Here is a 25437-nt window from a genome sequence, read left to right on the forward strand (position 1 = left end):
TCCACTCTTGATTGGGGGGCAGGTATGGCTCTCTGCACCAGTTTGTGACAAGGTCCATGTGCTCCACAAGAAAAGAAATCCATCAGAATACCACTTCATTGTAAACCACATTCTTTGTTATTTTAATTCCAGTAAAACAAAACCAAATACAAACAGCCAACAAGAGTACAAGTCCCTGCTCTCTGAGGACAAAGGGCAGCAGTGAGGGAGGGAGGCAAGGAGTCAACTCACTGCTCTATTAGTGGGGAGGACATTCACTGTGTTCACCTCAGCTATGGTAGGATGGATGCTTGGTGGCCCAGCAGAAAAAGGATAAAACCCGCATGGGGGGAGGGAAAACCTAAAACCAGTGGGCCGGTCCCTTTCCCCTAAAGCAGCATTTTTTCTAAACAAGCAGAAAGACAGATCAGATAGGTGTGGAGACCCCTTGTCACACTGGCTACCAATTATACAGGAAGGTAGTGAGAGACTGCTTACGAAGGCATGCCAGAGCACTGCCGGAGCCAGTATTCCTGAGCAAGGCGATGGTGCAGGGAATGGATGGGGGCAAGACAGAGGGGGAGGTCAGCGCCCTCTCTTTAATCCACTTCCTCCATGCGTGAGGCATCCTCGTCTCCTTCCAGAGGGGGAATATCTTCAGAGACAGCGGCACTAGGCTCTTCAGCAGCAACCTCATCTTCATCAATCCCTGAAATAGTAAGTGTGCAATAGAAAATCATTTTTAGGCCATTCAAGGCTAGAAAGGGTCTCTTTAAGAGCCAGACTTGTATTCCTTTCTCATTTGCAAGCAATCATCATGCCCCCCTGTGGCACATCGGTTGTACTCAGTTTGGAGCCCTCCAAAAGCATGAGGGCCTGAAGTGAGGAGCCTCCATGAAGAGAGAAGGATCCTCACTTTAGGCCTTTGTCCTCAAGCGTGTGGAGGGCTCAGAGCCATGACCTGCTGCTTTTCCCTGCAGGTTTGTTTACATACAAGGAGATTCAGTGCTCTAACAGGGCTTTAATAAGGCCACACATGTAGCAGTAACAAAGCAAAGACTTGTCAGCCTTATACTGCAGTACTATAGAATGCCCTTCATGGAAGCTCCTATATATCTACAATTTTTAGAAAAATTTGGCAGACTAAAGAACATTTGCCAATATCCATCACAATCTCAGTAATGCTTACAACAGCCTGGAAAGGTGTGGCAAAGTTATCTCCATGTTGTAGATGCTGGGGGGAGGTACTGAGAGAACAGACACTTCCATCAGTAGCAAAGTCATGGAAAAGGTCCAATCTTAGCTTGGGCTCTCATACCTTCACATCCACCACCTTGTGTTACAGGCTGGAATCCTTTCTTGGTACTCCCAAAATTAATTGACATTTAGGTTCCAAGTCTGCTTTCCACACCAGCTACAGGCAATTTCACATCCTTCTGCTCACCAGGCCTCACTTATAAAAACACTCCCCCCACTGCTATACCTCTCCTGGCCTTTTCACGTCACAATTCTATGTGACTAACCCACATTAATGTTCCCACCACCACTGCCACAACAAAGTTTCCCCTGAGGCTAGAGAAGAATGAGTGTGCATTTGTGGCTAGAGTAACCAAGTAAATTGGACCTTCCTGAGGCCAAAAACCCCAAGTTGTTTGACAAGCCCTGGATTGAATGCATCAGGGTCACAAAAAGGCTATAAACCTCTCTTAACTTGCCATATTCCATTTCCTCAATAGCAGAAGAAATAGACTTTGCTGCTCCCCATCTCCCAGCAACTCACCGAGCCCCAGCTTGATCATCCTATAGATACGGTTGGAGTGAGTCTGTGGATCCTCCAAGGAGAAGCCAGAGGAAAGCAGTGCTGTCTCAAAGAGCAGCACCACAAGGTCCTTGACGGCCTTGTCGTTCTTGTCTGCCTCCGCCTTCTGACGCAGTGTCTCTACAATGGGGTGGTCAGGATTGATCTCCAGGTGCTTCTTGGCCATCATGTAGCCCATGGTGGAGTTGTCTCGCAAGGCCTGGGCCTTCATGATACGTTCCATGTTGGCGGTCCAGCCATAGGTGCTGGTGACAATACAGCAGGGTGAGGAGACCAGCCTGTTTGAGACCGTCACCTAGATAAGACACCAGATGCCAAATCATGAGCCTTCATCAAAAAATGTTTATTATTCTTAACCCATCTGGCTGGGTTTCCCCAGCCACTCTGGGTGGCTTACAGCACATCTAAAAATATAATAAAAACAAGCTTTAAAAACCTCCTGATACAGGGCTGCCTTCAGATGTCTTCTAAAAGTTGTATAATTCTTTATCCCCTTGAGATCTGAAGGGAGGGCACCACTACCAAGAAGGCCCTCTGCCTTCTTTGCAAATGTGTGTGGTCAGGCAGATAATGGGACAAAGCACACTCACCTTTTCAACTTTCTTCTCCAGGATTTCCTTCATGAGTTTGCAAAGGTTCTCAAACTTGGCTTTGCTCTCCTCCATCTTCTTCTTCTCGTCCTCATCCTCTGGCAGCTCCAGCCCTTCTTTGGTGACGGACACCAAGGTCTTGCCATCAAATTCCTTCAGCTGCTGGACGCTATACTCATCAATGGGCTCTGTCATGTACACCACCTCAAAACCACGTTTCCTCACTCGCTCCACAAAGGCAGAGTTAGCCACCTGCTCCTTGCTCTCACCTGCAGCACAAGAGATTAGAGGAGCTAACATCAGGCTGCACATCATGGGCTCCAACAAAGCTCCATTTTTAAAGAGAGTAATGATGCTCTCATAACAAGCATGTTTCAGCTGGTCTTGCATTTTGCTAAGCCTTGTGGATGGGGCCCCCAAACCTGGCAAGACTAGGAAGGTATCAAAACAGGAGATTTTTGCACCCAACACTCAAAACAGAGGGCACCAAGGTTATCTTCTAATAGAGACCAATATTCTAGTACACAGCAAATCAAGATGTATTTCTGTCTACATTTGCTGAATCTAAGCTTCAGTTCCTATTATAAATGTGCCTCCCTTTTGCGTAATTTAATAAGCACACATTATGTGGATCGTGCAATTTAGGACCTTGAAAGGTGTGTTTTCCCATTTTTTATCATGCACTGAGAAATTAGACTGGAACTCTAAAGGGCAAAGATGTGTAAAAGAATTGACAGATATTTGGAAGTCCTTCTGAATTAACTCTTACTGGTTTCACAACGTTTAATTAAAACTTGGAGGTTTTTAGCTCATGTCTCTGGAATCATGAAAATTAGAGTTGGGTTTTCAATCTCTCTTCAATTAAAGAAAAGAGCCACCACCCCCAGAAGATCCAAGGAAGGTAATCTATTAAGGAGAATTGACCAAAGGCACAAATAACTCAGAAATTGATGCCAGAGCAGCCAAGGTGAGTTCAGTGGAAATAAAATTCCCAGGTTCCACTATAACCAAAGATTTCTGCTCAAAGGACTCATCATTCCACTGTGAGGAGAAAAGGTTTAATCAGCTTTGTCCTGACAGCAGGTATTATTTACCTGTGATGTAATAGATGCTTTTCTGGTTTTCCTTCATACGGGACACATATTCGGAGAGGGAATTCATCTCGTCGCCAGAGTGGGAAGTGTGGTACCGCAACAGTTCTGACAGGCGTTTCCTGTTGGTAGAGTCCTCATGGATCCCCAGCTATGGGCAAAAGATGTTTTAGATGCATTTATTTGTATTTATAGATTCCAAATAGTGTGGGCAAAAAAATGTCACTATTGACAGATGGGCAGCCCAACCCAGGGTGGTTGGGGAGAGAAGAACTGGACTCTAAATAAATAGGTACCCAACTGGCCAGGCTAATAAATGGACATGCAGGGCAACAGGTGTTCAGGCTAGAGTCAATCTGATAATGTAACATTACTGCTTAGCTTCACTCTCCCCTTTTCTGAGCTTACGGCCTGAAGATTTCCCAGCCTTTTCACAATCATGAGGACTAGAACTGTTTTTTTTAAAGAACACTTCCCATAATTAAAAACAAAACAAGGTAGTAGAAGTCAGGAGCAAGAAATTCTACTGCAGCAGATTGTTTTACTGCCCAAATTACTGTGCTCAATCCAGCCTGAGACAGTGGGCTGGTCAGCTCTCACCTTGAGATTTTTGGAGAAGGCTTCGTAGAACTTCTTGTAGTTTTCTTTGTCCTCCGCCAGCTCTGCAAAAAGCTCCAGGCATTTCTTGACGATGTTCTTGCGAATCACTTTGAGAATCTTGCTTTGTTGCAGCATCTCACGGGAGATGTTCAGGGGCAGATCCTCGGAGTCCACTACACCCCGGATGAAGTCTGATTTAACAAAAGAAAGGAAGAAATAAAATCAGAGACTAAGCGAGCCATGACAACTGATAGGTAATCTGAGTAAGAGAGTACCATTTCTTTGTTCTACATAAGTGATCCAGGGAGAAGGGACAAGAAAGTGTGTACATACATGGCAATTCAGCCTTCCCCAAAAGCGCCCTTTGCAGAACTCAGCAGAAGAGCTTTGCTCATTTTCAGAGTCTCCACCCTGAGAATTTTCATATGGTTTGGTTTGCCATAGAATTGCTGTATGGTTTGATTCTCTTCCTTGGACCAATGTTGTGCAGTATTACTATTATTTAGTATGAACGGGTAGGTGGCAGGTTAGGCCAGGTGGTATTTCATCCCAACCTACGAAAGCATTTCATAAGCAAAACAGTGCCCAATTGGAAATGCAAGCCTCGGGTGTTTGGGAGGAACAGCGCAAAGAGAACTTGCACAGAGGGAGCTAACCTATGTCATGACCCCTTGCACTAATTCCCGCCCGCCCCGCCACAGTTCTACAAATAGCAGAGGAAGATAAATGAGTACACTAAGCCAGGCTGGCTGGGGTGGGAGATACAGCTTTGCTAGAGATCAGTGATGGGGAACATGTGTCACTCCAATTCCCATCAGCTCCATCTAGCATGACCAATGATTAAGGATGATGGGAATTGTAGTCCATAAGCATCTAGCGATGCCACCTTGGTTCTGGGAGTTTGAAAAACCAGAATGAAATGATACTTCAATACTGGCATTGCAGAGATGGGTCAAACAAGGGCGATAAAAACAGCCCAATATTCTAAGTGAGGTAAGGCAGGAACACAGAGAGGGAGCTTACTCAGGTACTCTGGGATGAGTTCATCACAGCTGTCCATAATGAAGACGCGCCTCACATACAGCTTGATGTTGTTCTTTTTCTTCTTGTTCTCAAAGAGGTCAAACGGGGCCCGGCGTGGGATGAAGAGAAGCGCCCGGAATTCCAGCTGCCCCTCCACAGAGAAGTGCTGTGAAGTTTGGGAACATCAGATGAGCTAGTGAGCAGCCCTTTGGGGAAAACACACACTGGCAGCAAAAGTACCATAGGAAGACATCTGTGTGGACTGGACTTGTTAGATATTCCTGGCAAAACTTGCTAGGCAAGAGGAAGCTTCAGAAGCTTCAGAGGAAGCTTCACCGTGCTAGAATTTCTTGCACCCCAGTAGAGTTCAACAGGTGCCACTTATTCCATTAGTGCTATATGGACAAGAGAAGCTGCACCTGTTCATTTGCAACCCAGAACACAGCTGGAAATGGACAAAAACTTGCCCCAGCATGGAATCTGGCAGCCATACACCTAGTTCCAATAATTTCATTCAAGAGATCCTTCTCTCCTCTAGCCTGAGGGGGGGGGGTTGTTTGTTTTTTAAACTTTTCAATGATACCTCAGTTAATACTTTAAAACATACTGCTATACTTCTATCCACTGGGCAGCTATGAATGGGTGCAGGCAACTCTAATGAAACCTAGCGACACTTAGAAAATATATTGCAGTGGAGAACTGCAAGCTTCTTCCTCCATGAAGCGGTCTCTTCTATCCCCTTCACATAATAATGCATACATTCTTCACAGTTAGGGTTGCCATATTTCAAAAATCTGGACATAAAAGGTTGCCATACATCTGGATTTTTTCAGACATTTTGCTAATTTCTGCCTGGGCACTGCTGCCAACCACAGTATTCTGGGTATGCCCAGGAAATTCCAGACGTATGGCAACCCTATTTAAGGGCTCAGTTTTTTAGTCAGCAGACGCTGCTGCCCTGTATTGCCATCTTGTCTGCTAATTTCTCTGGGCCTTTGCTCAATACAGAGAACCAAGTACAGTAGATATCAGCAGAGATATCTACCACTCTCACCTTAACAGCCAGATGGTCTTCCCAATCATTAGTCAAGCTCTTGTAGAACTCGCCATACTCCTCCTGAGTGATGTCATCAGGGTTTCGGGTCCAGATGGGTTTGGTCTTGTTCAGTTCCTCCTGGTCGATGTACTTTTCCTTGATCTTCTTGGTCTTCTTCTTGCTCTTGCCACCTTCCTCCTCCTCATCTGAGCCCACATCTTCAATCTTGGGCTTCTCCTCCTCATCCTTGGGGGCTGCCTCTTCATCCTCCTTCTCCACTTTTTCCTCCTCCGCCTCATCGTCGCTGATTTCCTTCTCACGCTCCTTCTCCAGCTGCAAGAAGAGAACCTTGTTACTGTACTGCAGGTTTATCAAGAGGGATAACCTGGGCGTGGGACATATTCAGAGAATGGGGGATTAATGTACCGTGTATGAAGCATGCAGACACAGAGAGGCACCCTTTGTCTTGCCAACTTCACACCTATACTTCCACCAGGTAGAAAGTTTAGCCCTTCTGCTTCTCATGCTAGTCAAGGGAGCAGTTTCAAAACACCACTACCATCTAAAGTGTGGCCACTGCTTTCTCAGGCCTGTGACCAGGCCACAACCCAAGATGTGGCAGAACTTTTTAAAAAGCCCACCACAGGATGGAGCTGCTTTACACAAGAGAATGCTTCCCAAGTGAAGCCGCACTTGAAATTGCAAGAGCCACTTCACTTTAGCACCCTAAACACTTTAAAGCATGCAAGACTTCACCCATGGGTCATGGTCTGATTTAAGGCTCATTAACAGCAGCACTAACTGCAATAGAAATATATAACAAAAATTAAGAAACGGATTCCCAAATCTATTTTTGTGTTGAAGGTGGGTCCCAGTCTGAAACGAAATTCAATAAATAACATCAACAGCCGTCTAAGCCACAAGCCAGTACAATGCTCCTATAAAATCTGTTTCAAAAGCTGCAGGATTTCTCTAAAAGTACAGGCAGCATATGAATAGTCCAGCTCTCCCTCCTTCACATACCATGCCTGGGCTCTCCTTCATGGAGAGACTTTAGCACTCCAACAGCAGCACAATGTGGAACAGTTTCCACCACACCCCTAAAGGTGGCTGTGGAAATGAAACTCCCTTGACCCCCTGGAGCAGCTCCTCTTGTATACGTACATAGAGGGTGATAGGGTAGCCGATGAACTGAGAGTGCTTCTTCACCACTTCCTTGATGCGACGTTCCTCCAGGTATTCAGTCTGATCTTCCTTCAGGTGCAAGATCACTTTGGTACCACGGCCAATGGGTTCGCCTAAAACAAAGAACAAGAGGAACTAAGCCTGGGTTGCGGAGATGCAGTCCAAAACATCTGGGGAGCACTAGGTTGGCGAAGGCTGGTGGGAGACTCTGGAAGGCCATGTCAGATCTGCGGTTCCTTAGAAAGTGTTCCTGGTCAGAGCCAACATCTCCAGCAGGTGGAAGACTGGCCATTACTGGGGGAGGTAGTCCTTGTTTTGGAGAGGCTGATATAAAAAACTTAGTTTTTCTCTTCTAAGAGCAAGTCGTAGGTCTTATAATTGGTAAGAACTCTTTCTTAAGTGTACATATGCAGCCTAAGATTGTTCAGAGGAAACCTACGAGGCTACTAAAGGTAGCCCCTGACCATTAGGACCAGTTGTGACTCTGGGATTGTGGCGCTCATTTCGCTTTATTGGCCAAGGGAGCCGGCGTACAGCTTCCGGGTCATGTGGCCAGCACGACTAAGCCGCTTCTGGCGAACCAGAGCAGCACATGGTAATACCATTTACCTTCCCGCCGGAGCGTTACCTATTTATCTACTTGCACTTTGACGTGCTTTCCAACTGCTAGGTTGGCAGGAGTAGGGACTGAGCAATGGGAGCTCACCCCGTCACGGGGATTCGAACCGCTGACCTTCTGATCGGCAAGTCCTAGGCTCTGTGGTTTAACCCACAGCGCCACCTGCGTCCCTTTTATGAGGCTACTAGAAAGAAGGTAAGAGCCTGCTGGATCAGGCCAATGGCCTATCTAGTCCAGCATCCTGTTCATAAGGGGCTAACCAGATGCCTGTGTCAAATTCACAAACAGGAGTGCTCTCCCTCAGCCATTGAGAGCCTTATCCTCCACAAACTTCCCTAATCCTCTTTTAAAGCCATCCAAGTTGGTGGCTATCACTGTTTTGGTGGGAGCAAAGATAAACAAGATAAACAAAGTTTATCTTTGTGCTACTGAATGAATGCCTTTCTTCCTGTCCCCAAACCTCCAACATTCAGTTTCATTAGATGCCCAGGAGTTCTAGTGTTATGAGGGAGAAAAACATTTCTCTATCCACTTTCTCCATGCCATGCTTAATTTTTCAAACTTCTATGTCACCTCTTACTTGCCTTTTCTCTAAACTAAAAAGTCCTAAATGCCACAATTTTCCCTCCGTGCTTCAGATGCATTCCAGATTTTTATAACAACACTTGTGATATTGGCACTTGTGATATTGACAGTTTTATTTTCAATTCATTTCCTAATGATCCTAGTATGGAATTTGTCTTTTTTACAGCTGTCGCACACTGGGTCGACATCTTGATTGACAACTAGCGTTGCCATTTCCTCCCCTGCAAACTCAAGCTATGCACCTAATGACAATATGCAAGGACACCTATTTATAGCTGCCTCAGAAATATGAAAAGCATGAGGTGACGCAGATAATACATTTATTTCGTATCTCTTGCATCAACAGATAATTATGGTTTCTTTTTTATTCCCTTATGGAATGCTTTTGAGAATTCTGTGGTGGAGAAGAGATGCTATTTATACATTCTGTTTAATAAAATATTATTTAAAAGTGAAAAAAATGTCACTTCACGCTCAATCTGCCTCACAGAATCAGAAAGAGAGATCCCAAATGAACTGTAAATGATGCAGGAAGTCCCAGCACATAACATGTGCTGCTGCACCATGAATGATGTCCCAACCTCCGTGCTCTTTTGGAAATGACTGAAAGGTCTCCTGGGTAACAAGTCTTTTTTGCTGGTTACTTCTCAACCTCACCAGCAGAGGGCAGAAAAGAAGAGGAAGAATTATAGTGGTACCTCTGGTTATGTACTTAATTTGTTCCAGAGATCTGTTCATAACCTGGAACTGTTCTTAACCTGATGTACCACTTTAGCTAATTTCAGCGATTTCTGTTCTCATCCTAAGGTAAAGTTCTTAACCCAAGGAACTACTTCTGGGTTAGTGGAGTCTGTAACCCAAAGTGTTTGTAACCCAAGTACCACTGTACTATGATTCCTACTTTTGGGTCATGTATGATACTGCCACATTCCCCCTTCTACTTCTAATTCAAGAAAGCATTTGAGAACCCCTTGATCACTTGCTTTTGGGGGCATCTGCCATCACATACCATGGTCAGTTTTGACAGTGAAGGAGCCGCCTGCAGATGACTCCCAGGCATACTGTTCATCATCGTTGTGCTTGGTGATAACCACAACCTTCTCAGCCACAAGGTAAGCAGAGTAAAAGCCCACACCGAACTGTCCAATCATGGAGATGTCTGCACCAGCCTGTAGATGGAAGAAGAGAGACTAGATGTCTGGAAAGGAAAGCTAACTTATACATATGCATACACAGAGTTTCTAAATGACCAGAAAGCTATGTTCTAGACATGAAGAGCTGGCAGGAAATAAGGCAACACCCAGGTTAGATGCACCTTTATAATGAATTTAGATTTTTTTGTTTATTTTAAAAATAGGAATGGTACAAAACAGTGAAGCAGCTTATGAGCGAGGTGCTGAATTTTGTGAAAAAAATGAAAATTCATAGGCAAAGGATTCAACATCCTGAAAGCCTCGGTTTTGATTGTATTAAAAGCAGCCTTCTTCCTCTTAAAATCAGGGAGCGGGACCTGTGGCCCTAATTTACTGGAAACCAACTCTCATCAGCCCCAGAGAACACGGCCAATGGCCTGGGATGGTAGGAATTTAAATCAGGTGGCATCAGGAAGAGCACAGGTTCCCTACCATAAAGTGCATGGATAGTGGCTGATGAAATTCTCAGACGAGCTCATGAGACAATATTTTCCACTTATCAAGGGGATTAGATACTCTGTACAGTTCTCTGTTCCTCTCCAGTAGACTGTTGTTAAATAAACACCAATTTGCCTACTTTGCATGTAATTACTTTAATTTCTAATATAGATGTTAAGTAAGAGATTCAGGTTTTCTTGCTAAAGAATCCCAGTTTCTTTGAATGTGAAATTCAAGCATGCCTCTATATGCCAGATCCATGGTCTCTCTACTTATTTAAGTCAACAAACTAAAGTTGTTGCTCTCCATCCTTTCCAAAAATCTCATCCACCAGCCACCCACCTGCAAGGCTTCCATGAAGGCTTTGGTGCCAGACTTCGCAATGGTGCCCAGATTGTTGATAAGATCTGCCTTTGTCATGCCAATACCGGTGTCCACCAAGGTGAGGGTGCGATCATGGGGATTGGGAATGATATCTATCTTCAGCTCTTTGCCACTTTCCAGCTTTGAGGGATCTGTCAGACTCTCATAGCGGATTTTGTCCAGTGCCTATGAGACAAGAAAAAATAGGTAAGGATGGGATGATCGAACAGACAATCTCAATTTCAGAATCTGTATCACTTCCACAGAACTGCATGTAAGCAAACAAAATGTTTCATGCTATCAGTTTTCAGATTTTACAGATCTACAAACCACTGTCAAAGTTAACAGCATTGTTGTGATGCTAAGTAGCTGTTTGAAATTTGTTATATAAAAATACAAATCTCAGTCACTTTATATTCCACATATCCAATGATGATGGCAATCAGTTGTCCTGTGATGTTTAAGCCCCCCCCCCGCCCAACTTTCACTTTCTTTGCTGTTAAATTGCATGGAATTTACAAAGCTTGGGGATCCAATTTGTCGTTACTGAAATGAATGAGGAAGAGAAACTTCTGAAGACCAAACCTAACATAAATCCATTTAATTCTTGACAACTTCTCAAAATAGGGCAGAGAAAATGTTAGCATTTTACTTGTATCACCAATTCCATTTTAATGTTGTTATACGGCTTTAAAAAAACAATGGAGCGTTTTTGTTTCTGTAAAAAATAGTACATTCCTTGTTGTTTTTTTAAAAAAACATTACCTAGGACTACAGGGTAACCACTGGACCTCAGGAATAACGCTTATCCTAGGAAGTTCATTCTGCTCAAATATGACTTTATCATGACACAGAAGTTAACACTCTCATAAAGCAAACTTGCAACAGTTATTTCTTATTTCTACTTTTTAAAACTTGTTAGGCTACTGGAACATATTGGACCCCCCCTTTTTTTACTATGAGTATTTCACTTAGGCATTTTTTTGTTTGTTTTGGATTCTCATCTGTTTATTAGACTATTTTGAAATGTGATGCCAACACTTGCCCACACCCTAGAACTGGAGCCATGCTGAAATCCATTCCAATCATTGTTTCCAGGTAGGACTTTAAAGGGGCCCACTAGAGCCAGCGATACCGTCAAAACAAAACTCTGCCGGAGGCTTAAGAAGGAACAAAGCCCGTTCAGAAAGGGATGAGTAAAATCTCAGAGCAGTATGACGGAGAGGTGAACCAGTTCCCCCAGCACTTGTTAGCACATGCCTACTGCAAAGCTGCTTCTGAGGGTGAGAGGAAGAAATTGAGCCAATGTGATCAATCCATGTCAGAACGCTGCTTCTGCATGAGAAGGTTCTGCTTAAACGAAGTCCCAGAAGCAAACCTGACACAGGGTTGTTGCTCTCCTGGAAGGAAGAGTATGAAGTCCTCCCTCTCTTATTCATAAACTAAGGAAGGTAGGAGCGGCTCAACTGGTGAGGCACACCAACAGCAAGAGCCCCCCCGTGGTTGCCGTTGATGGGAAAGGAGAGGGGCTAGGCAGTGAGGAGGTTGGGGCTACACAACAGAACCAATCCAGCACTCCTACCACTGCACCCACCCTTGTCCTTCCCAGGAAGTGGCAATCAACATTGCTGCTGGGCAACCTACTCCTGAAGGGAGAATAGGAGGGAGCTTTATAAAATTATTCATGATGCTAAAAAAAAGGTAAGAGGAAATTGTGTGTGAGCTCTCTCTCTCTCTCTCATATATAATACTAGACCCAACAAAATTTGGGCAGCAGATTTAGGACCAAGTAAGTATTTCAGCACACAATGCAGAATTATAGAATTTGTCGTCATAAGGTGTGGCAATCGCCACTGGCTTAGAGGATTTAAAAGGGGAATACAATCAGCCATTATAACCACAAACAGCTGCTCTGTAGCAACCGGCAAACAATGGCGACATGTCTTCATGCCCTTCTTTTGGGCATCTTCAGAGCATTTGGCTATCCAATGACAAAAACAAGATGCCAGACTAAATGCATCTTTGGTTTGTTCCAGCAGGGTTTTTAAATGTAGGAATCTGTCCACACTGTCTACCTTCCTAACACTCTCAAGAGATTGCATGCTATAGTGTAGGCTTCCCCAACCTGTGGTCCTCCAATGTTATTAGACCACAGCTCCCATCATCTCTGACCGCTAGCCACACTGGCTGGGGCTGATGGGCGCTGGGGTCCAACAACATCTAAAGGGCAACAGGTTGGGAAGGTTGTCCCAATCTGAACTTCTAAGGTAACCAGCTTTACCTAGAAAAAGATGCAAAGTGAGTGCTCACTTCTAGTTAATACCAGCAGTTGGCTTGATCAAATCTGTTTGTCCCTACTGCCAAGCCTTTTTTTCAGTATTGCCAAGATGAGGGGAAATCATTTAATCAGATTTGAAGAAGAAAAAATCCCAAGTTTATCTTTCTAAAAAGATAGGACAATTAAATCTGAATAAAATTATGTGAAAACTCAAATACACTGAGGGAAAAGGGTGCATTTCTTCAAAAATAAAGACCCACTGTAAAAATACATTTTTCAAGATCAATCATTACCAAATGGCACAAAAGGTTATGTACTATGTTGTTACTATCGGTTTGGGACTGTGCAATAGATTCCATATTATACTGCTGCTTGTTATAGGTTTGATACTGGGGGCTAGACTCCAGCAAGTGATGAAATGCACCAGGATCTAGACTCTTGGTCCAGGAAATGCCATTCTGTGGATCACTGGGAGACCCATACTATTGTGCCCAGGGCCTGCCATCGATGCAAAGTTTTAAAGACACCCATGGCAAGCCCCACTTGCAGAGAAACAACCAGGAAAACAGTATAAGGCACCCAATTATTCCTCTGTAGCTTTCTATGCCCCACACCTTATGCCGTGTTATGGCAGGTGGGCCTTGCAAGGCAAAGCAGGACCCCAGCAGGCTTCATTTTGTCCACAGATCAGTAGTTTTGAAGACCGCCATATTCTTGAACTTCTTGAACTCTGCAACCTACTCCATAACTGACATTATGAATACGAAAACAGAAAAAGTAGATGTCCTAACAGCTTGCTCTGCCCAAGCCTTGCTTCTAGAAAGCTATGGGCACTTAACAGTCTCTAAATAAACAAAAAAAAAAGTGCACAGGCATGCTGCAATGGAGTTTTTGGATTGTCTTCTACTTTGTGTTTTTGGGATCAGGACAGAACAGGTGTGTTCTGCAACTAGAAGAAATGGCTGGCATGTAGTGTAGCCTCCTAGACAGTATAAATGCTCTATTTAATTAAATGTTTGTGGATAGCTCAACTAATGAGCGTGTACCACTGTTTGGGAAATATATGACGTTCCAATGGGAAACTCTAAATAAATTATTTAAATTCTAGATTTAAGTATTATTCCTTCTTCCACACAGCTCTTCTCCTTCCTCCCAACTCTAGGTCAACATACTCACATCAGAGGCGTTGGAAATGATCTCCCGCATAAAGATTTCCTTGTTGGAGTAAAAGGTGTTGATTATCAGGGACATAAGCTGGGCAATCTCTGCCTGGAAGGCAAAGGTTTCCACCTCCTCTTCGCCATGCTGGGTTTGGATTTCTTCAGGCATCTGGAATACAAACCAAGAAGTCAATATCTTTGTCATACAGGGATACAGTACTAACATTTACAACTTCATCAGTTGCTAATTTGTTTCCAGGTTTAATTTATGGAGCTCACACTGCTGTTAAAAGCCCCAAACTAGGCCCCAACTACCTGAAAGACCACCTCCTTGCCCTACAGATCCTCTTAGGTGCTCAGATAAGCAGAGGGGGTCCTCTTGGTAGCTGTGGCACCCTCAGAAGTTCAAGTGTGGTGGGCCTTAAATTGTGGAATTCCCTTTCTAGTGGTGCATCTGACACCATCCTGTTTTTGTCTTATGCTGAAGACACATCTCTTTATCCTAGCCGTTGACACTTAAATATATTCTAGGACCCACTCTAGTTGTATTCTAATTTGTTTTTTAAACTGTTTTTAGTGTTGTATTTTACATTGATGTGATCCACCCTGGAACCTTTGTGTTCAGTGAGGTTAGTATAAATTAACTCAGTAAGCCTTACGACCACCTTGAAAGGCATATCCCCACATTGTTGTCCTCCTACAAACATTGGGCAGCGATAGTGACCTCCTGAAAGCTAGCTAGTCAAGTTTGCAAGAGCAAAGATGTGACGCAGAGACACTATGTGTAGTTCAGCTGCACATGCTATGTCTACACAGCAAGAACGAGAAGCTATGGTCTTCCAGTTTCTGTTGGACTGCAACTTCCATCATCCTTGACTAGTGGCCATGTTCGCAGGAGCAGGAGCCTTACAGCATCTGGAGGCTGATAGGTTCCCCATCCCTGTTAGTCTGACACTGCATGATGGAGTCCTGAACTTCAGCTTGCTAGAATCAAAGAAAGATTCACTGAACATTTCCTGGGATACCGCTATCTTTCTTCCTCGGCTCCTGCGAACAAAAAGGACTTATCTCCTGCCAGGATTAGTGCAAGGCTGAACTAGATCAAGGCCACCGGCAGGCATCTTCTTGCATCACATGTTTTGCAGTAGTGCAGGGGGCCAGCAGGCTTAACTTCCCCGACGTTTTCATTCACTGGCCCGCCATTTGTAAAAACCCAATAAGCAAGATTTAAACCTAAGTTGAAACAATGGGAATTCCTAGATCTAAGTTCCCTCCCGTCTAATTTCTCCTGCTTTCTTAGCTGCATCTGGGATAAAAGCCGGCTGCTTCAGGAAGCCGAGGCTAAACCGATTCCCTTTCGGCACAAGGCGATACCCGAGACCAGGCGAGCCATTGTTGAACCGGCCACTTAAGCCGTTAGAAGATGAGCGCCATTAGGGCGGCGGCAACAGCAGCAACCGCCACCATCCACCATGATCGGGTGGTTTTGCTTCTCTTTCACACCTTCTCCCCCGCGAGGAACTGCGCTCAGCCAAGGCCGGTAAGAAGAAGAGCCGAGCGCAGGGAAGAGAAGCCGCAAGGCCTCGAGGGAGGGCGGAAGGGGCTGCGGGAGGCGCCAGGGCTCCGGGCCCTGAGAATGACGCGCTCGGGCACCGGGCCTGGCTAGGCCCACGAGCGCGCGCGCCTCTCCTCAGCCGGGCGGCGCTGGGCCCCCTCCCCCACCCACGCGTGTCTGCGCGGCCGATCCTGTCAGCGGCGCCTCTGAGGAAACCCTTCGCGGGGCCTGGGGCCCGACCTAGCCGAGGAAGAGGCGGCGGCGGCGGGCACATGGCCCCCCGGAGGAAGCAGGTGCGGCGCCGCTCCTCTGCCCTTCTACCCGCAGCATCCCTCGGGACACCGCCGTCGCTTCACGCGGCGCCCTTCTTTTGGGAATGGGGTGGGTGGGGGGATTCAGGCCACCACCACCCCGCTTACTTTGATCGACGGCGGGAGATAAGCCTGGAGCACGGCCTGGTCTTGACGACAGAGATCGCGGCACAGCCAGGAGAGGAGCGCGGACCGCCTCTTGCAGACCTATATAGCGGCTGAGTGCGGCTGAGTGCGGAGCCTCGCGTCCCTTTGCTCCCTCCGCCTTAAAGGGGCTGGTGCTCGGATGGGCTCCGACAGCCTCCTCCCTCCCCTTCGCACTTCGACGGCTCTTCTTCTTGCTTGGTCCTTCTGAAGCTCAGGGACTCCCGGGTCACGCTTCTTCTCCCCGTGCCGTTTCGAAAGGAATGGCTAGGAATAACGAACGATGTGCAGATGATAAGTGCGGTCTGTTAAAGACGTCGATTAGCTCGCAGGTTAACCCATCAAATGTGCATTAATTTGAATGGGAAGTGTAGAGTTCAGAATCAAGTAAACTGTAAACAGATATTTCGTTTTGTGATGATGGAGGCGTGTACCCTCAGTCAACATTTTCAGAAGAGGAATTCCTTATGTGAGGAAGAAGAACGCTTCTTTTAAGATAGTCCAGTTACAGTTTTTAAAAAATAAAAATAAATACTTATATTTTCACTGCAATCCTGGAATATTAGAGGTGAAAGTTACCTTGGAGGTAGATCTATCCAGGTAGATCTCTATGCAGGATCTTCGATGCTGGATGCAAATATGGTATGCCTTAAAAGATGGCAGCCCAGTCTCCAGCAAAGGAGAGCCCAATGCCTCTCAAGGCAGTCTTTTTGCAGGTCACATAGCTCTCACCCCAGTATTTAACTGGAAATTGCTTCCCTGAAATTCCCGCCCATGGGTCCTACTCTTGCCTTCTGTGACAACTCTTTAGATATTGTAGGACTATTATTCCTCCCCTTAATCTATTAATCTCTTCTCTAGGCCAAATACTGTATACCCAGCAATTTTTTTGCCTAAAAAGCTTTTATATGATTCCATCTTGGCTTTTTGGCTAAAATAAAAGGTAATGTGTGTAACTGGTTAATCTCGATCCATTGAAAGTGTTGCAGTTCTGCCAGATTTATAACCTTGTTAACCCTAATTCAAAAAGCTAAATCTGTTGTAGCACAAACGGTAGTTGCTCAGGGACCGTTTATTGTGGGATCAGCTTCCACAGACTACCAAAGAGGTGGAGAATCTGTAGCCTTTCAAACTGTTGTTGAACTCCAATTCCCAGTAGCACCAGCCACCATGACTAATGGCCAGGAGTGATGGGAGATGTAGTTCAACAACATCTGGTTCCACATCCCTGGAAAATGGGTTTCAGTTTGGCAATGTGACAAAGTGAATTCCATTCATTCTATGAAATCTTTGTAGTTTTTAAGGTGCCACAAGAGTCTGGCGGGCCTAGTGGTTGGATGCACAGGTTTTTAGAAACAGTATTTAATTTATTGTAACCTGCCACAAAGGCAGGGTAAACAACACAAAATTAGTATTTCATTAAATTGGTATTGGCTTTGCAGCATGTTGTGACCAACAGGCTTCAGGATAAAAGACCCTACTTTCAGAGAGTTGTAGAAGAGCTTTTATTTCAGTGCTCAGACTCCTGTAGAAGAGCTTCTCTCAATAATAATAATAATAATAATAATAATTGTGGAAAGGAATGCTGTCAAACTAGGACAAAGAGCTGAAGAGAGCCAGTTCAAAATCAGATGCATGTAAATATGTTACAATTACAAACACAGAAAATGCTAAAAACCAATTTAAGCATCAAGTGTCAAAACAGGGCTGAAACTAGGCTTTATTTCACTCGGTTAAAGACCTGGTTTGGCACACCCGGGGTGCACAATTGCGTCCAGACATACAAAGTCTGGGAGCCTCAATGGTGCCTATCTGGAGGCTTAACCCAGGGCAAAAAAATCTGGCTATCCCACCCCCCCCCCCCGTAGCTAAGGCCCTGTGTAAATGCTTCACCTATGACAGTACTTTCCATTTGGATCAGGATCCACCAGGTTCAACTGGCCTTTCAAATGCTTTTCAGGTCTTGATGAACTGAATGCTGGAGGACACAAACTGAAACATTACCAGGATTACTGCTTTAAATGACCCAAGTGTCATTAGATTAGTTGGAAGAATAGAAATCTGCTGGAAAACTTTTAAAAACTAGTCATGTGAAATGACCATACGCACTTAGGTGTACATAACTATCCATGTGTCTACATTTTCTCTCTGCATGTGGGGCCTTGGCCCTGAAAAGCAGCTAATTAATAGCTGGAATGCACGAATGAAAACAGAGATGTGCTCGATTGTGAGTTGCGCTCCTCTCCTCACACACTGGAGGAGGAACGTCCTTGCCCTGCTACAGCTTCGTCTCTCAGGCTGGAGCTGACATTGTGGGACCCACAAGATCTTTCCCTCTTAAGTGAAAGAGAAAGCTGTGGGAGGAAACGCAGAGGCTCTGGGGCCGATTCAGTTCTCCCGCCTCCCCCAGATCTTTTAATAGCCAGATTACTACACATTTCCTGTAATCAAAGGAGAGCCCTTTGCGTTCGAAAGCCCAAGGCAGGGCAATGGGGCCCCGCACTCTTTTCGCCCCAAAGCCCTGACTCCGCTTCCCGCGCCCCTCCCACCTTGTGTCTGTGGACAAAGCACTCTGTACATGCCCAGAGGCGCTCTCGCCTATTGCTGTGTGCGTTCCCGTTCTCAACTCAGGCACCTGAGTGCTTCCTATGGGCCGGTTTGCCTATAAACGCCCGCGGAGAGCAAGGGCCAAATGGGCACTATAGACAATCTCTGCTTCAGAACGGAATCACGGCTCCCGGGTGCAGATTTGCTTTGCGAGAACCCTCCCGGTGTACGCATGCGCAGTCGCGCTCCCCCGAGGTCCGAGGCGGAGCCGCGGCCGCCGGCTTTGATTGGCGTGCGACGGCGAGGCTGTGCGGGGACTATTTTTCTTGAGGTACTCTGCATGGGGTGGCGTAGGGAGACGGTTGGCTGTGCTGCGACCTCCTTCCAGTAGTTTCTTCGCGAGGCTCCTCGCTCCCTCCCTCCCTGTTCGGCTTGTGGCTTTCTTTTACCTCGCGCCCGCTTTCCCGCCTTGCGGGAATGCTTCTGACGCAGCGGCGGGCTCATTGTGTGGCCACCAGGGGGAGCCTTAACTCAGGCCTCTGCCGCACAAGCCGCGCATTTAAACCACCCAGACCCCCAAGAATGCTGGGAACTGTAGCTTAGCTCTACATAGAACTACAATTCCCAGCACCCTTAAACTACATTTCCCGGGATCCTTTTTTTGTTGTGGTGTGCTTTAAATGCGTCGTGTGCTCACCAATGAGATCCAGCAACCGGCATGCAAATGTCAATAAATAGTTCTGAAATCTAGGATTTTTGTGTGTGTGTGAGGACCAGAATTGAACCCAGCTAGCATTCTCCCCCCCCCCCCCATAATTTTTCTTGATTTCAACAGTGCCGTTTGCTGTGGGGGAGTGACACATTTTGGCCATCTACTAAAAATCATCCAGAATATTACCAATAAATCCTGATCTGCTTTCTGCCTAGCCTACCTCTGTATAGGCCAGATAGTACAGTGGTACCTCGGGTTAAGAACGTAATCCGTTCCGGAGGTCCGTTCTTAACCTGAAACTGTTCTTAACCTGAAGGACCACTTTAGCTAATGGGGCCTCCTGCTGCCGCCACGCTGCCGAAGCACGATTTCTGTTCTCATCCTGAAGCAAAGTTCTTAACCCGAGGTACTATTTCTGGGTTAGCGGAGTCTGTAACCTGAAGCATATGTAACTTGAAGCGTATGTAACCCGAGATACCACTGTAATTGTATTTATTTTTGTTTGTGTAACTCAGCTGTGGTCAACCTTTTTATACCTACTGCCCACTAATGCATCTTTCTTGATAGTAAAATTTCCTTACCGCCCACCAGCGCTTGATGGAAGGAGGATTCAGCTTGTGCCGTAAAACCCCTACCGCCCACCTAGAATCCTGAAACGCCTACTAGTGGGCGGTAGGGACCAGGTTGACAACCCCTGGTGTAACTGGTGCTGCAAAAGCAGGAGGGACTGCCTGCCGGGTGCCCAGCAAGCCATGAGAGGGTTCACAATCCTGGTGGCCCACAAACCCTGGTGACCTCTCAGCCTAGCCTGCTTCACAGGCCTGTTTGTGAGGATGATAAAATGGGGTAACTTCATCCATGTGCTATCATGTGCCCACCACTCTGGAAGCCCTGGAGAAAGAGGCGGGGGATATAAATGTGAGAGAGACAAAATAGATACAAGGGAAAACTGTCACTCTGCTGCTGCCCGCTAAGCTTTATATAGCTTAGTAGGAATTTGAACCGGCATCTCCTGCCCACTAATAATGGCCCCATCTGCACTTTACATTTAAAGTAGCATCGCACCACTTTAAATTCATGGCTTCCCCCCAAAGAATCATGGGAAATGTAGCGCATTAAGGATGCTGAGAGTTCTTAGGAGGCGCCTATTCCCATCAGAAAGCTACAACTCCCAGAGTTCCCTGGGAAGAGAGATTGAATGTTAAACTGTTCTGCTCCAAAAGGATCTCTTCAAACTGAGAGAATGGCTATTAATATGAAAAATGCAATTCTGTGTAAGAAAGTGGGGCAAAAAATCCTAACTTTACCTAGATGTTTATTATGGGATTGGAACAGACAATGACTGTCCAGGAAAAAGATCTTTGGTGCATAGTAGATAGCTCCATGAAAATGTTGAACTGGTGAATCTCATGCTAGGATCTCTAAGAAAGGGAACAACGACAGAACTGTCCATATCATAATGCCAATATACAAACATCTATTCAGTGGTACCTCAGGTTACATACACTTCAGGTTGCATACGCTTCAGGTTACAGACTCCGCTAACCCAGAAATAGTGCTTCAGGTTAAGAACTTTGCTTCAGGATGAGAACAGAAATCGTGCTCCAGCGGCACGGCAGCAGCAGGAGGCCCCATTAGCTAAAGTGGTGCTTCAGGTTAAGAACAGTTTCAGGTTAAGTACGGACCTCCAGAACGAATTAAGTACTTAACCCGAGATATCACTGTAGTTCAGTCAAACTTTGAATACTGTGTACAGTTTTGGTCACTACATTTCAACAAGGTTATCATAGAGCCGTCTTAAAATGGGACTCAAATGTTTGCTCGGATATAAAATTTCAGGGAAATATATTTTGAGAATGAGTTCTTTAAAAAACCCAACTTTTGCCTTGCAGTATAGAAATATGGCCAACAGGTGGTGTTCTAGTTCTACTATTGCCTTCAGAAGCCAAAGCAATGTTTGGAAAGTTTTACCTCTTGTAGTTGACATTTGTCTACTTATACTTAATACTTCTCCCCCTCCTCCCTTGAATGTTGTACCACCTCCACCCCCCACCCCCCCGCCCACCAGCTGAAGTTTCCAGATACAAAATTGCAGTAACTAGTGGAAAAACTGTCAAAGCATTATTTTCTGGAGTGGAGCTGAGCAGGCAAGACATTCTGCCTCGAACTTCTCTCCACCCATTGTTCTTTGTGGTGGGAAAGGGGTGGAGGGAGTTTCAAAATGCAAACTGCCTGCAGAGCATTTAACATAACTCAGTCCTTGTAGTTCGTTCAGTGCTAACACACCATCAACCTTTTAACATGTCTGGTCATTTCTTCTAGTAGTGTTTGGCTGTGCTCTCACCCAAGTGCTGGATACAATCTCATCCAAGTGCTCTTCCCCTAATTTCTCTCTTCATATTTAACCATCCTAATAATTAACAATTCTGCAGTCCTATACACACGCTGTGGGTTAAACCACAGAGCTTAGGGCTTGCCAATCAGAAGGCCGGCGGTTAGAATCCCAGCAACAGGGTGAGCTCCCGTTTCTCGGTCCCTGCTCCTGCCAACCTAGCAGTTCGAAAGCACGTCAAAGTGCAAGTAGATAAATAGGTACCCCTCCGGCGGGAAGGTAAATGGCATTTCTGTGCGCTGCTCTGGTTCGCCAGATGCAGCTTAGTCATGCTGGCCACATGACCCGGAAGCTGTACGCCAGCTCCCTCAGCCAATAAAGTGAGATGAGCGCCGCAACCCCAGAGTCGGCCACGACTGGACCTAATGGTCAGGGGTCCCTTTACCTTTACTTTATACACACTTACAACAGAACATCTCTGCAGGCATATATGGAAAGTGCTGTTCATTGCGAACCTTTACCTCCCATACACTTTATTCCACACCTTTCACAAGATAAGATTCCAGGCATGTTTTTTAATTATAAAAAAGCAGTCCTATTTTTAATGCATCTCCTAATTTAATAATACAAATCTCTTCCACACACTAGAGGACTATGAGCTTCTCCTCCCCCCCAAACAAAATAAAAAATATATATCACAAGCATTGCCTTTTTTTAAACAGAGTACAAACAAAACAACTACAATCCTGAGCTTTATAAATCCAAGGAGGGCAGGAGACAAGCTGAGAATGGATTGCAAGTGCCTTGGGCCTTTGCTCTAAACAACCAGGGCAGGGGAGAGTATGGGATGAGGTCTGCCATCCACTATAGCATTTCCTGAATTCCATGCATTAAAATGCACTCCTTCAGTGCTGCCACCTGGTGACCATGTGAGTAGAAAGCTGTCAAAGACATGGAGGCAGTTTTAAAACCGGGGCATGTTCTGTTTGTATACAAAATGGCAAATGCACACACATATTTACAAAGGCAAAGTAATAGGGAGTAATTCGAGACTCCAGGACTATGGCTGTCGAAAGCAATGCTCTCCATCATTGGCTTGCTCAGTCATATTCTATATATATATATATATTCACACACACACTTCCGCCAGTTATGGGTCAGGAGTAGTCAAGGTCCTCCTCTTCGGACTTGGCACTCTTACCATGCTCTTTTCATAGACAGAAACCAGCTATGCCTTGGGGAAATGTGGCTTGGGAGTGCCAGAAGTCCACCTCAAGAGAAGGGTTGCCTTCCAGAGGCAGGACAGGACACCCGATTGACACAACTCTGGGTGTAACCTGTAATTATTGCCAAACCATTGGGATTTCCCCCATCAGATAGCAAAGCAGACGCCAGAGAAGCTTGGACACTTAGGAGCAAGTCCTTCCAACCAAAGCAAGGGTGGGAGACTGAAGTGGCAGTGAGGTGCAGGGGAAGAATCCCTTTTACAGAGCAGCGGAGACTGCAATGGTGTTATAAAAAATAGAAGCAGGGCAGACATTCTTAAGCCAGTCCCCCATAAGGAAACACAGTAAATGGTCCTGGGTTTGGGAGGCAGGACAGGCAAATACCCCGATGTCAACGGGAGCGCAGAGGGTTGGCACAATCCTTGGAAGTGGAGGTCATTCACAGCTGGCAGTAGAAAAGATGGGAAGGCTGGGCGTATTGCACAGAAGAAGAGCCAGGCCGCTAGCGCAGCCCCACTGCAGGCCAAGAAGTGCTTGAGTCAGCTAAGGCAGTGAATTCCCGGGCAGCAGGCAAAACATCTTCCCTGGCACTGTGGCCTCTCTGAGCTGATCCTCTGCCCGCAAAGCACTCAGAGTGTGTCTGTTAGATGGCTTGTCGGATTGGGAAGGAAAGGACAGCCCCCAAGGCCAGGCCCAACGAGAGGAAGAATGCCATGATGGTCCCAGCCGTCTCTGCTTCGTGGGACAGCACTTTCCTAGTGGGGGAAGGAAGGAGAAAACCTGGTCAGTTCAGGGCCGACACCCTGTTACCCAAGCCACCAACTGCTTGCACACAGTCCTTTCAGTGAGTCAGCCCAACAAAGGGTTTCAGACAGCAGGCGTGCCAGCTCTGCCTGGAGATGCCAGAGGCATGTAGCTGGGCATGCTTATATTCTTCCCTTCGCCTCTCCCATTTAAGAGTGTAAGCACCGTGGGGCAGAGGCCTGCCTTTAAGGTTTCGTTTGTTTCCGTCACTCTGTAGGCACCAGTGCGCCAAGTGCATGGGCAGTGCTGTGCAGAAAACCCAGGCAATAGCTTGCTAATCCCAAACCAGAAATGCAGAGGTGGCCCAACATTATGCTGCTAAGGGAGCTCAAGGGAAGCACAAACCCTGCATGCAGCTCCCACCTTGGCATATCTGGTTGATGGACTGAAGCTGGGGCCTCAAGCACTAGAAAGGAGCTGGCAATTATTATCAATGGTTGAGATTAACTAGAATCATAGAACTGTAAAGTTGGAAGGGACCCCGAGGGTCATCCAGTCCAACCCCCTGCAATGCAGGAATCTCAACACAGGGTGCCCCATCCAATTTTAAACCGGACCAGACCCTGCTTAGCTTTGCAAATGTGCTAGCAGTTTTATTGCTGTGCCACTACCTCATGGGTGAAGAATCTTAGGTCCAGGGGACAAATGTTCAGTCCTCTCTATCTGGCCCTAGGGCCTCTCACCAGGCTACACCCATCCCCAGCTGTGCCACATCACTGTTCCTCTCCCACACCCTCATCAACTTGTTTGTTTGCATGACTGTAATGTGTCCTTGAACTCTGATAAAGCCTCTTGCTTGCCTGGAGGGGATTGTGTTTGACTGGCTACCTATTTTGACTATTAATGACATAAAACAGCACCATCTAGTGGAAGTTGGGAGGTATTGATATTCATCATTTGTGGTGGAGGCTGAAAGCTTATTTAAGGGTGTGCTTATTTTAGGGTTGCCCAAAACGAAACAAAAGCATTTTGTACATATTTTGGCTATTATTGAGATCATTACATCATAATAAAATATACTATTATTGTTGTTATTATTATGATGTAGGCTAGCATTGAAACACCCAAACAATGCCTCACAAGGCCCAATAATCAGCTGATGGTGCTTTGCAAGCTGTGCCTTTACCTTCACATTTTGATTTCAAGGGCAGGCAAAAATACAGGTCACCTGGCAACAGTGACATCAGGCGTCTGACAGGTGGGTGGATCAGCACTTTGCACAGGGCTCTTCAGTGCCTACAACCGCCCCCCCCCCTTCAGCTCAGTAGGGTGGGTGGGTGTGGCTTGGCTGCAATGGCCTCACAGACCAAACGAGAAGGCATGGAAGACCTAATTAGCCCCACATGACAGAAATTCCCCACCACTGATCTAGTGTTTTGCAGAGTGTGGAAAATTGGGATGCACACAGGTTGACCGAAACATGAAGCAATGTGAGGTAGATACAAATAGAATCCTTGTCTATCTACATTGCCCTAGGTTTTGAAGTGGTTTCAGATGGAGGCAATGCTGTGCTTCGCCACGTGGTTGGAGGCGAAGAACCCAAGGAAATTGCTGGGGACCAATGTGGTAGACCAGTGGTTTTCAACCAGTGTGCCGTGGCACCCTGTGGTGCCTTGAATGATGGCAACACAGGCCTCTGTCCCTCTTTTCCTCTTGCATCTCTGCCTCCCAAAGGCTTGCACAGCTGTTTGTTGCAGCAGCCCTGGCTACAAGCTCCAGAGGCGGAAGGAGGAAGCAAGCAAGCAAGCAGGTCAGGAAGCCCAGCCAGCCAGTCCACCAGCCCTTGCTGTTGGGAGTTTTCAGACTGTGTGCTGGCCTTTCTTGGGCTTGCTGTGTGCAAGACCTGC

General features: G+C 46.0%; 2 protein-coding genes across 10 annotated transcripts in view; both read right to left on the reverse strand.

Moving 5' to 3' along the window:
• Positions 1-94: 94 nt before the first annotated feature.
• HSP90AB1 (heat shock protein 90 alpha family class B member 1) lies at positions 95-16232 on the reverse strand. Its single transcript, XM_083434633.1, has 12 exons — positions 15934-16232; positions 13976-14128; positions 10501-10707; positions 9537-9696; positions 7303-7436; positions 6157-6471; positions 5103-5268; positions 4080-4270; positions 3483-3630; positions 2389-2657; positions 1760-2093; positions 95-688 (listed from the first exon to the last, which is right to left on the reverse strand). The coding sequence occupies exons 2-12, from the start codon at positions 14126-14128 to the stop codon at positions 579-581; spliced, it is 2187 nt and encodes a 728-aa protein (XP_083290759.1). The 5' UTR covers positions 15934-16232; the 3' UTR covers positions 95-578.
• Positions 16233-22115: 5883 nt separating this feature from the next.
• The window catches only part of SLC29A1 (solute carrier family 29 member 1 (Augustine blood group)), an 85703-nt gene continuing 82381 nt past the window's right edge, over positions 22116-25437 (reverse strand). For all 9 annotated transcript variants that reach the window (XM_083434646.1, XM_083434647.1, XM_083434649.1 and 6 more), the window contains one exon: positions 22116-23541. In XM_083434646.1, coding sequence (XP_083290772.1) covers positions 23430-23541 — 112 coding nt within the window. In that variant the 3' untranslated portion in view covers positions 22116-23429. The remainder of the gene's footprint in view (positions 23542-25437) is intronic.

This window comes from Podarcis tiliguerta, assembly GCF_965153285.1.
Source record: "Podarcis tiliguerta genome assembly, chromosome: 3".
In the NCBI taxonomy this organism is placed as follows: Eukaryota; Metazoa; Chordata; class Lepidosauria; order Squamata; family Lacertidae; genus Podarcis; species Podarcis tiliguerta.